This window comes from Bombus huntii, chromosome 13, assembly GCF_024542735.1.
Source record: "Bombus huntii isolate Logan2020A chromosome 13, iyBomHunt1.1, whole genome shotgun sequence".
NCBI classification, from domain to species: Eukaryota; Metazoa; Arthropoda; class Insecta; order Hymenoptera; family Apidae; genus Bombus; species Bombus huntii.
In genome coordinates, this window is record NC_066250.1 from 631,395 (window position 1) to 643,797 (window position 12,403).

Sequence of the window (12,403 nt, forward strand, 5' to 3'; positions counted from 1 at the left end):
GGTCGAACTTGCTTAATCTCGCACGTGTTGGCCTCATTAATTCCGATTTGATGAAATTAGTTACGTTTGATGAATGCATTTCGATAAGTTGAGGAAAACGTTCTGGATAAAGGTATCGTGGGACGAGTTTAAAACGAGACACGAGGAAATGACCATGTAACCTTTGCTTCTCTTTAACAAAGAGAGAATGAGAGAAAGAGCGAGATTTTCCGTATCTATCAAACTAAAATGATTTATTCGATTGTTTGTTTGTTTTTTTTACCCAAAATTACGAAATTTTTTAATGATAACGATAAAATGTAAATTTTTAACGAAGAGTCAAATTACTGCTATTTATTATCATTATCATTTTGTTTACATTTCTATCAAATTTAAAATTAAAAAGGCAACTCCGTAAGAAAACAACTTATCCCTTGAATGATAAAAAGCAGAAATAATCTTTTAGTTCTAGTGCAGCGTTAAAATAGAAAACGATGTACATAAATAGCTAATTATATATGATCTTGAATGTAAATAGCTAAACGTTTAACAGCTATTTTCCCCTTCCTAATTTTCCTAATTTTCCCCTTCGAAGGGGAATTATCTATTTAGTTAACAAGAGGATAATGACTTCAGTTGCCAATTAAATAGGTTTACGTGAATTTGGACTTTAAAAGAGGAAATGATTGCAGCGATGAACGATACTTCTATATTTAAATGTTGTCTTTTGAATTGACTGTGTTATTTGTTTTAGGCTAATGGAGAGATGGAAAGGATTAAAGTTCAAAACAGTTACAATATAAATATGTATCGTCATATAATCTACGAAGCATTATCGTTATCGCAACGATAACAAGACAGAGGAAGATTCCTGAGCTTTTCTTTTATCTTTTGTCGCCTTTTCTCCGAATTTTCCGAATATTTTCCATCAGTTGGAATTAGGAAACCGATTTCCGTTTCGGCAACGCATACTACAGCGCAGACAAGTTATCTTGTCCGTGGTTGAACCGTCATTATCTGGGAGCAGAGGGACGGAGGCTGATAAAGGCCATCATCCGTTTGGCAAGTAAACTCCCGTCTACTTTCCATTCTCGCTCGTGTTTCCGTTTCGAAGGTCTGCTCGTTGCTTCGTCGTCACTTTTACACTGTACACCGTTCGCTTCTCGCTCTTTCTGCATTTCAATTCGGTTGGAAGAATCGTATGGTGTGGTTATACGCTGTGGTGCGGCTGAAATAATTCTTTCTTCGGGTTACCCTGGTGATTTGTATTTATCGGTAAAGTAATTTGAATTTGAATTTGTTAGTTTTGGCACAATGTAAATTATTATTTGTCGCTATTCGTGCTGATAGTGTCGTAATTTTACTTTTAATTTGCAAATAAATATCGAATTACAGAGAAGTTCGTCGAAGGGGTTGAAGCGATTCTTGGACCCATTGTGTGTGATGATCTGGATTTGATATCGAGTACTGTGAATCGTTTTGAGTGTTTTTACTTTTAGTGAAGTTGGTATTTAAAAAAATAATTAACATTTGAAGACAACATTTCTCTAGCTTGTTTTTGAGTGGCTTCTTCTGGAAGCCGAGTAGATCTCCGCTTTCGTATTTTAGGTATTGCGTGATCAAAGTGATACTTTCTTAAATCTTTCTTTAGCTATTACTATCAATATTAACTAAATATGGTGAATTACTATTATTGCAAATTTTACGTGTTGAAACTTCCATTGAAATTCATTCGAATTAATACATTACAAGGACGTAGTATTTAGTAGTAAACACAGGTTGTCACATACAATAAATATCGAAAGTCGGAAACGCATAACCAAGCAAAAAATTAGAGTTACATTTTATTTCGTTCTCCTATGGTACAGCTTCGATCGAAACCTTATTTATTTGAAAGATCCTAGAAATGCATTAATGATACATCATCGATTAATTCTGAACTCTTTCTATTTCTTCGTATCTCCAACAAAATTATTTCAAGAAACAAGAATCGCCAAGCCAATACTATCTAACATAATTTAAGCTATTCTTTTACAAACAAGCCCTTTCAAATAATTTAACAAATGACATTGCAAAGACACTTATACCGTGTCAGCGGCCGAATGCTACCAGCACGAATACACAGGTGACAAACGAGTTTCACCATTTCTTCCTTCGAGCTTCGCTCCAGAGGGAGTGGAAGTGGCGATCTGTATCGTAGGGAAACATGTTTGGCCACATAAAAAAGTTGGCACTTTTATTTTCCTCGTCCACGATTAACCGACCGACAGTGTCTACTTGCAGTCGAATCGTGAAACAAGAACAGATACTGGTTCGCCAACCGAAACTTGCGTAAGTGAAGAAATGGATGCGATCAAACCTGGATGGTTCAGTGAAATTAACAACGATCTGTGGCCAGGTGTTTCATTGTCTCTCGAGGTCCTCGACGTAATTCATCGAGAGCGATCGGAGTATCAAGAAGTGATGGTGATCGACACGTAAATATTCTACTCTTTCTATTTTCTTTAAACGTAAAAGATATCGATTTTTCATTGGAAAAATAATTGGAGAAAACTAAATATGCGTTGGAGGTTTATGACACTTAGATCCCTACGTTATAACAGTTAGGTCGAAGAGGAAATCGACTTTTTATACTTTACCATCGGACGACAGTAGCAAAGTATTTTTTATAAACGAGTATTTTTTAAAAACGAGCGGAACAAGTTTCCTTTAATCTTTCTTTCTTATCGAGTCTCATAGTTACTTTTGAGTGATTTTTAACAGTTGGTTTTGAGAACATTTTTTTATTAATATAGTAAAAAACATCGAGGGGCAGGCACGACATAGCTGTTAAGGAAGGTAGAAGCAAGAAAACAAATAAGATGGTCTTCAACTTAGAGTTTCCTTTAAACGACACGAAAAAGCTAATAATAACGCCGTATCGTCGTGTTATTTTTAAGACCGATATTTTTTACTTGCAAAAATACGAACGATTACTATCATAATTTAGTTGTATCAATGCTTTTTATGGTGTAATTCAGTCTTAGAAGTTCATTTTTCGTAAGTTACGATATATCTAATCTCTCTCTTATACGAAATATATAATTCTCTTGATAACTGTTGCCGTAACACGGTGCCTTTTACTTCTATTATTTCTTACAACTTGGTATTAACGCAAAGAGCGAAAAAATATATATATAAAGAATGTATAAATCTACTGATCTAGCGAAATATGTCAGATTCTAAGAAGAGAAAAGAAAGCGCAAAAAGCAGAAAGAAACTAAACTTCCGATAAGTTAGTCGTTCGCTGTTGTTTCAAAAGGAATTTGTTTTAATTGCACACATACAGGAAATCGCACGGAAGGACCCTAATTTTAGATGGTATCATACAATGCACGGAGAAAGACGAATTTTCGTATCAGGAGATGATCGCATTTCTACCGTTGTGCAGCCATCCAAATCCGAAAACTGTAAGATCTTGCATACGTTAAATATTTTGAAAAACGTTATAGTTATTGAAAAGGTATCGTATTTTGTATTCATATCTCTTCTTGCTTCGATTATTTCCTTGTCAGGTGTTAATAGTTGGAGGTGGTGACGGCGGGGTTGCTCGTGAAGTTGCGAAACATCCGCTAGTAGAACGAATCGTGCAAGTCGAAATCGACTCGAAAGTACTAGAGGTATCCAGAAAGTATTTGCCTACGATGGGTGTGGGACTCGATCATCCTAAAGTCACCCTTAACGTGGGCGATGGTTTCCAGTTCCTGCAGCGACACATTGGAGAATTTGACGTTATAATTACTGATAGTAGCGATCCTATCGGTAAGTAAACTTTTGTTAATTACAGTTCGTTTCTTGATACATTTAGATTTTGATCGATAGTATAATATACTTTGATCCAGTTTTATTAATGGAAAACGATCGGAAAATGTACAATAGGAGTATTTTCTTACGTGTAATGAAATGAGGTAATAAAATGTTTACGAATGTAGGTCCAGCAGAGTGCCTATTCCACGAATCGTACTTCAATTTAATGAAAAATGCGTTGAAACCTGGTGGAATCGTTTGCAGCCAAGCGGGTACTGCATGGTTGAATCTCAGCCATGTGACACAAACTTTGCAACATTGCAAGTCCTTATTTGCGGTTGCAACTTATGGTATTGTTTCCGTGCCTACCTACCCTACAGGGCAAATTGGATTCGTGCTCGGAGGATTAAACCCTGTAAGTACATTCTTTAATTTTTCTTTTCTTCTTTTCGTTAGTCCTTCTACGTAAACAGACAAATAAAAAGATAAATACATCTTCAGGAAACGAACTTCAAAGAACCGAAGAAAGTTTTCAGTCACAGCGAACTCGATGAAATGAACATGAAGTATTATGACGACGATGTGCACCGAGCCGCCTTCGTTCTCCCAAGGTTTATAATAAAAGCATTGAACGAAGTCGTGGCTGAAAAATAGTCGTTAAATCTTTTCTCGCAGTTTTTGATACGCCATCGCTACAGACGTGGCGTAGAAACGATCAAGATCTTGTTATATCTATTGAATTCATATTATCGTGTATCATTGTTAACTCAATTCAATTCGATCGAGCTATCAGCCTGAAAAAGAGACTACATAATCCAATAAATTAAAATAGAATGTCCTGTTTAAATCATACGCTTCGCACTTTTGTCTTACATGCACATGGAAACATACATTCTTAATGATACATCAACGAAATGTTAGAAATTCTTTATTAATTTCAATGTAAGTAAAGCTAACATATCTATATTTGTGAATGTTCTGCCGTAATATAATTATAATAAAACGATATCCATTATCATAATCATCTCCTAATTGTATGTAGCACACACATGTGTAGCAGCATTATAACTAATGATAAGAATAAATCAATACTAATATAATATAATTAATACAGTATAATATAATATAATATAATATAATATAATATAATATAATATAATATAATATAATATAATATAATATAATAATGTAATATGATATTACAATTTGTAACATTCCACGATAAAACTTAATCGATTGTACTAAATATAACGATTAAAAATATCCTGTATATAAATCTGAATCATCAAAAACCAATGAATACAAAGCTTTAAAAACTGTCGATTTTTCTCTCTCGTTGCTCTTTGTTTCTTCTTAATATATTAACGGCACATATATATTTAATATATAATATATGTAGAGAATCTATATATTGTATAATTCCTTTCGTTTATATTTATATCTATACATATAATTTTCTATATATCATGGCACACACCTATAAGTATAATGTATACGTATATAAAATAAAAACACGATTGGCAATCGTTCTGAAAATATATAACACTAAATGCAATAATGTATACATATATATCTGTAGATCCCTTTGCAAGAGTTCGATAATACAAATTTACCTCTTCGCTTGTTTTTTCTTTTTGAAAACGATTTTTTCATGCAAAGGGATTCTTCCTTCATCTTGTCTCCTTTTTCTTTTTTTTTTTTTTTCGTTTTATGATTATACTATCGAACATTAGTAAAGCATCAGTTTTTTTCTTTTTTTTTTTTGGTAATATTCGAGAATCCTACGAGTTTGCTACGAGCATGTGAAAAAAGCGGTAGCTCATTAGACTCAGGCACTTTTTTTCACCCATTTATCGACTCATCGTCAAGACACTGAATTGTTACGCGAAATATTTAACATCTATGTATTTACAAATTCTTCCTTGACCTTCGAAAGACTAATGATAATTGCACTAATCTATCACTTGGAACAGGTCTGTCCAACCATCGACCTTTCAATCAAAATTTTCTAAGAGCATTTTCACGCTTCAACGCCTTGTTTGAGATAATTCTTTTCAAAGTATAATATCATGTTTTTAAGCACTTTCCTTTTTATCGTGTCTACTCTTCTTAATTACATTCTTTGTGTGAAAATTTCTCTTTAGTTTTAGACTGCAATCTTATTTCTATAATGAAGAGTCTCAATAAAGAGCATTAAGCAAGAAATTATTATTAAAAGCTAATGCAAAAGAAATTCATGTTTAGAACAAATAAGGTTACACTAGTTGAGAATTTACGTGTCATATAAAATTCGTAGATAAAATTATGACAAATTTGTAAAAATATATAAAATTATCGAATTCTTACATGTAAAATTTGATCTTTTTTTATACAAATTCATGATTGAAATAAATACTTTGCAATCATTTACTATATCTCAATATTGAAATAATCATACTCGATAGATTATTTCGCTATGACTTTTATGTCAGAAAAAAATAATTACAATAATTCGTATCATTGTAAGGAAACCAAAGATCTTGTTCCTAGTTTCTTATCAAGGATTAAAGATTTAGATTCATTTTATTTGCAATTCTTATTAGCACTTTGCTTTTATATAACGTTGTTGACATTTCTATACAAATTTCATTAGAATATTTACAATCTTGCAACTTCGATGAACCCCTTTAAATGTTGTATTTTAAATTAACTTACGAGTTAATATATACTTCTTCTATTCGAAAAGCTCGATATTTGCAGTAATAAAAATAAATTGCCTACTCCAGAACGTTCCATGACAAAATATTCAATTCAATTTTTATTATGATACAATTGTTGCATGTTCAGCGTACTACTTGGATCTACCTCTCCATGAATTTTTCGCTATTCAATCTTGATGTCAATGAACAGGATCGGTCTATGTACTACTCACGTACAATAAGAATTCGTATTATGTGTTCAAGATCTCGTTCAAAACCTCTGAATTCAGTTGGACAGTCCTGACTCGAAAAGTCTAACGAGCGAAATTATTGAAAACAAGCCACCGCGAGCGAATGGTAAAGAGCGCGCGATACAGAAGAAACGTAAGTTTAAGCAACGATTAAATTCCAGAACGAAAAGAGACGCACTTACAACGATAATGTTAAGAAAAATATTAAGAAGAACGGAAAATATTAAGGATAAAGAGACGGAGACACCATAGGATCAGGCCACATGGTGTCAGAAAGTTAATAAAATTAAATGATATGTTGCTTCTCTTGTTAATCCGTGGTCTTAAACTTAAACTATTATGATAAATTAGATCTAAATTAAATCAGGTATGCGATGGCTATTAATCGCTTGTCAATAAAATCAAAGAATAGAAGAAAGAAACATCGGTTTGAACAAACATCTTTCTTTCTCGCTGGATTTCGTATAATTATCCAATTTTTTATATATATTAAATACGAATACATATTTCGGAGAATGTAGATTCCCCGCCAAATTCTCCTTCAATTATAAATACAAATATTCTTATAAATCTTTCGAATATATTTTCAAAAAGATGTCTCAAAAGATCGAAAACGAATATGTTATCAAAATATTAAGAATCGTCGATGCAAAATGGTGGAAATATATCACGTGCAATTTTTTGTGGCATCGTTCGTATTAGATCGACAGAAATAAGTTCGTGGAAAAGGTGGACGGTTATATTCCAATCAATAGTCATTCTTATAAAGGCTAATTTCGAAAGCACACAGTTAATTCTATCTAAGGGCACTTTTCTACCGTTTCTCGTCGCAAAGATTATCATACAAAGATTTTATCACGATTGCTTTTAAAAATAAAAACTAAAACAAGTAAGCTTGTCAATATCTCGAGAAGAATTGTAAAATTTTCAATACGCGCGTGTTTTTTGTTATTTGAACATAAACTCTCACCCCTCTCCCCCTTTTTCTTGAATATATTCCAAATTTATGAACTTAAATTGTAAATTTGAAGATCCTTACTTCTTATTTGATCATCAGGCCCTCATGAATTTTTACTTCTTCGCCAGTTATTCTTCTTCCATATCACGTATTCATATTTTCGCTTCCTATATCAACTCTTTCTTTCCTTCCTATTCTTCCCTATTTTTTTTTTTTTTTTTTTTTTTAAAGATTGTCATTTTCGTCCTAGAAGGCAGTCCTTAATTTATTCTCAACTGAGCACGTGCTGATATTGTGTAAACGATCGTTATTGGGTTTTTCGTTGTCTTATCATTATACTAAACATTGTTGTTAATGAATTGACTTGCAAAAGATGTTGCGATCATTACAACATGGTTGCCTCGGTATTATAACTTTCCTTATTGATCTTCCTTTCGATAGAACTGTACTGACCGGATGAACTTTCCATAGTCACCTTCTTTTCGGTAACAAGGTATGGACTGTCCGAAACATACCGTCTATCGTATTGACTTTCGTTATATTTTTTCTCCACCGACCCATACTGACTTTCCATTGTAGACCGATACTGACTCTCTTTCATTTTCCTTTCTAACGTGCTCTGCGTTGAATAAACTTTTTCCGGGCTAACCAGAGTTTGTCTGTCGGAACTGAGTTGGCCAATATTGTGCGTTGTAGAATGTTGCTGATACGTGCTGTAATTCATCTGTGACTGATTGTGAGTTTCATAAGCTCTGGTCTCGTATCTAGTCGTGCTCTCGTAGCCACTCTGTTCGGCATCGGTATCGGTGTCAGCTAAATCTGGACGATTTTTATACTTGGCCTGTCGAATGGCAGTGAGTCTTCCTCTAGCTTCTTCCAGTTCCCTCTCGATGCGAAGGACCTCTGATCTGGCGTTTATCTCCTGAGCGATACCTCCAACCATTCTACGGTTTAGGATCAAAGATCTGTCTTCTTCTTGCTGAATAGCCTGTTGGGCTGCTCGTACTAAATTGTCGGTGGCGCGTTTCACAGCATTTCCAGCTGCTTGCAGACGTTTCGTGCTCTCGCTATCTGGATCAGCTTTTACTTTGCAAGCGACCAATAATTGTGCCGTACTGCTGGCTACTTGTTTCGCGCTGGAAATTAGTTTTTCTTCGGAGCTGACGCCTTGTACCAGAGCGTTTGCAGATTCAACGAGGCTGTGAGTTGCAGCTGCGACCATTCTTGCGGCAGAAATTAGACCTTCGGACCACTGACCATCGTCGGAACTGGTTAGGGGAGTTCGAGAAACCTTTCCTGTTGCGATAAGCTCTCTTTGAGCTGCACTGGCTGCTTTTATAAGAGCCGATGTAGCGGCTGCGATCGATTTGGCTGCTTCTAGGATCATTTCGTCGAAGTTCATATCTTCGTTTGCCTCCTATGAAGTAAAAATGAAAACTTTTGTGGAAGGAGATAACTACAGGATTAATGATTTTTTTTTTAATTGAATCCAACATTGAATTAGCATATCGGTTGGATGATACGTGTGAATAATCGCCTTACCATCGGTGGATTTCTGCCGAAGATGTTCCTGACCGCCGTAATAATATGTTTGATTCCTGGTCGATTCTTTCAAAAAACAACCAAGAATATCAAACATATCTTACGGAAATCAGACTGCTTCCTAGCGAACGAAGATTACCGAGACAACATTTAACGTTATGCGTTATTTCTACCGTTTTACAGCTAATAATAAGACAAATTGTTTACTGGACTGAAACGAGATCTACGAGCAAATTCAGATCATACGAGAAATCATTGCCGCTATGAACGGCAACAGTATCGTTCGAAAGACTCACCTGTATACTTCTCCGAGGTCTCAAGCTGGCAAGCTTCTTCGCGGCAGCGTCGATACTGGCTGCAGCACCTAGTAACTCATTTTCTGCAATGACCGTCGGATCATCAGGGTCCACCCAGTCGGTGCCCTTCAGCAATTCAGCCACAGCCACCAACTCGGTAACGCTCTGAGCGATCTTTCTACTAATGGGTGGCAAAGTGTGTTTCGCATCACCAGATCTTGAAGATATTTGTAATATAGCTTGCAACAATTCCCTATAATTAAGAGCGACGTCGTGACCAGCCTGAAGAGTTCTTTCTCTCAATTCAGCTGTTTCTGCGCAATTATACGCTGCTCCTTTACAAATGGTCAGCATGTCGCTGATAGCCTTTCGTCCCATGTTTGCAGCCGCAATTATGTCATCCTGTTTACAACTATTTCCGGCAGCTACAGCTTTGGCGGTTGAAATGGTGATACTCTTAGTGCATCGAACCAGATCTTCGGGTGTCACGTTGATCTTCTGCGTCTCTGGAGTGTTCAAGGCGCGTATTTCTTGAGCTATCGCCTCGATGGTTGATTCCAGAGCCCTGGTGCCACGAGTGTGCTCATCTTCGACAGCTTTCACTGTCTTCAGCAGGGACGTCACGTTGGTTACCATCACCTGAAGACGAAAAGATAAAGCAAATTATTACATGTTCCATTCGCTATTACATGCGACGATCTGGGTACTGTTTCTTCGTACTCATCGTTGAAAATGGATGTAAGAATTATTAATGAATGGATATCTAAAAATCATATAATTTTCATCGCTATTTCTTTCCCTTTTATCGAATATTACCGCGTATTAAGTTGTCAATTACGTGATTTTTAGATTATTGCACTGCGAATGAAATAGAAAATATGTTACGGTGTTAATGCAATTGTTATCAATTGTGTTTTGAATAAAATGATGGCGATGATATGTTCTGCTGCACAAGAACCTTGAGAAAAGTTAACATTTTTTCTTTAAATATTGTTAGTCAACTTCTAATGCTATAACTAGACTCTAGATAAAATATTTGAAAAGATATTAAATCAATCGCTGTAAAACGATATTAGAAAATAAGGCACGCATAAAACTAATTTCCTTTTCGACAACTTATTTTATCTCTTCGATATCCATCGCAAGATCGTTAAGAATATTTGACCATATTTTCCAGGTATTTCACTTTATTTGCATTTATTTCGTACGTCTTATTAATTATCGTTAAAAACTGAAAATCATTACGTCCAAAATCTGAATATCGTTAGAAATAACGAAAAGAAATCTGCTTAGAAATGTTATTATCATTATATTCTCTTCAACAAACTCTTTTAAATAACATATTAATCTTCGATTAGTCGACGAAGCATTAAAGCACGGTGCTATTAATCATTAATGCACACACGTTTGCAAGTAGAATGTACGTACCTAAAAGTTGCTTTGTTTTAAAAAAAATTTCTGTCCACGGATGAATTAAGATATTCGTGTAAAGGATGTAGTAGCGTAATAGAAATTTGATGATTTATTTCTTTATTACAAAAAAAAAATATAGAGAGAAAAAAAATGTATAAAGAAATGATGATGTATGTTACAAAGTATAATAGTAACTCAAGTGAAACACGATACAATTGTTTGCAGAGCAAGAATATCTACAATACGAATGCATGTGAACTAAAAACGTAGCAAAGAAGCGCATCACGTGTTACTATTTCTTAATATTATATTAATTAGTATCATATAATGCTATAAATGCTTCGATGTATAGTAACTCGAAAATAAATACTTGAAGAGAAGGAGAACTGTAAAATGCAAATTTGTCGAGAAATTCGTCACCAAGTTCTCTTCGCAGTGAATTAGTATTTGGGAAATATTTGTTAATATTGTGCTGTTGGAATTTTTTGAGATATTCATTTTTTTTTCTTTTCTTTTTGTAAAAAGAGTGTAAAAAGAATAACGAGTCTTGTTTTCACCCTTTCGGTACTGTATAGTGAAATATTATCAATTGTTTTCGCTTTTGTCCGCTTATACGAAGATACGTGGTTACAGACGTGATTAAAATTTTTCTTTCTGACCCCGATACGATAATGTACCGAAAGGGTAAACATCAGGTTCATCGAGAACCGAACGAAATAGGTGTAAAAATCAATGCTTCGGCTACATGAGTAACAGCAAATCGGAAGTTCTCTGAGACGGTTGTTCGCTCTCTGAGGCTGAGAGCAGACGTATCAGCTCCTCCTCTTGATCGGACACGAACCATTCGGACTCCGAGCCACCGACGTCACTCAAAGGCATCAGCTGCTGGTGTAGCTGCTGTTCTAACACCTATCCGGATCGGCCAGACCAAAATCGTCAATGAAAGCTCACAATTAAAGTCCACCAAGTTCATGAGAGAAAATGTTTCGCTACTTTTCATCGCGTAAATGTAAATCTTATCGTCAACAAGCCAAGGAAAAAAAAAGAAAAAAAAAAAACAAAGCCGGATAAGAATATATTCTCTCTGTGGTTGAAGCAAAAATCGGTTCTGCCTCGCTCAGCGATTCTACACACTTTCCATCAAGGGAACATAAAGATCGAGTGTATAGTGTCTCACACACACGAAAAAATGGAACATCGAACGATGTAGGAAAGTGCAAGGTGGACTTTAATAGTTTTTAACAATGAATCTTCGGTCGAGACCGTTTTACCGAATACCTAGTGAGTGACATCATTGACAATTACATATTTTCGATTTACTCTTGTACCTTTTCGTATTTTTTCTATCTTTCTCTCTTTTTAGTCGGTTAGAGGTGAAATGGAAATGTATATCGATTAAAGTCCACCCACAAAATAACGGGAAATTGGTTCGTGATGTTAAGCGTGAAGATCAAATTTAGTATGTTAACGAGTAAAACAACAACAAAGTGCTGTTAGGTC

At 35.0% G+C, this 12,403-nt stretch overlaps 2 protein-coding genes across 8 annotated transcripts in view; one reads left to right on the forward strand and one right to left on the reverse strand.

Moving 5' to 3' along the window:
- Positions 1-5,484, forward strand: part of LOC126872304 (spermidine synthase) — a 191,434-nt gene extending 185,950 nt beyond the window's left edge. The window contains exons 1-6 of one of the 2 annotated variants that reach the window (XM_050632096.1): positions 925-1,254; positions 2,263-2,456; positions 3,308-3,428; positions 3,534-3,780; positions 3,951-4,180; positions 4,267-5,484. In XM_050632096.1, coding sequence (XP_050488053.1) covers positions 2,323-2,456; positions 3,308-3,428; positions 3,534-3,780; positions 3,951-4,180; positions 4,267-4,419 — 885 coding nt within the window. In that variant the 5' untranslated portion in view covers positions 925-1,254; positions 2,263-2,322 and the 3' untranslated portion in view covers positions 4,420-5,484. Of the gene's footprint in view, positions 1-924; positions 1,255-2,262; positions 2,457-3,307; positions 3,429-3,533; positions 3,781-3,950; positions 4,181-4,266 lie in introns of those variants that run through there. The other variant, XM_050632095.1, reaches the window with a different exon arrangement.
- A 2,370-nt stretch (positions 5,485-7,854) lies between these two features.
- LOC126872287 (talin) overlaps positions 7,855-12,403 on the reverse strand; it is a 43,935-nt gene continuing 39,386 nt past the window's right edge. For all 6 annotated transcript variants that reach the window (XM_050632018.1, XM_050632020.1, XM_050632015.1 and 3 more), the window contains 2 exons: positions 9,491-10,129; positions 7,855-9,069 (listed from right to left, as the gene is read on the reverse strand). In XM_050632018.1, the coding sequence (XP_050487975.1) occupies positions 8,038-9,069; positions 9,491-10,129 (1,671 nt within the window). In that variant the 3' untranslated portion in view covers positions 7,855-8,037. The remainder of the gene's footprint in view (positions 9,070-9,490; positions 10,130-12,403) is intronic.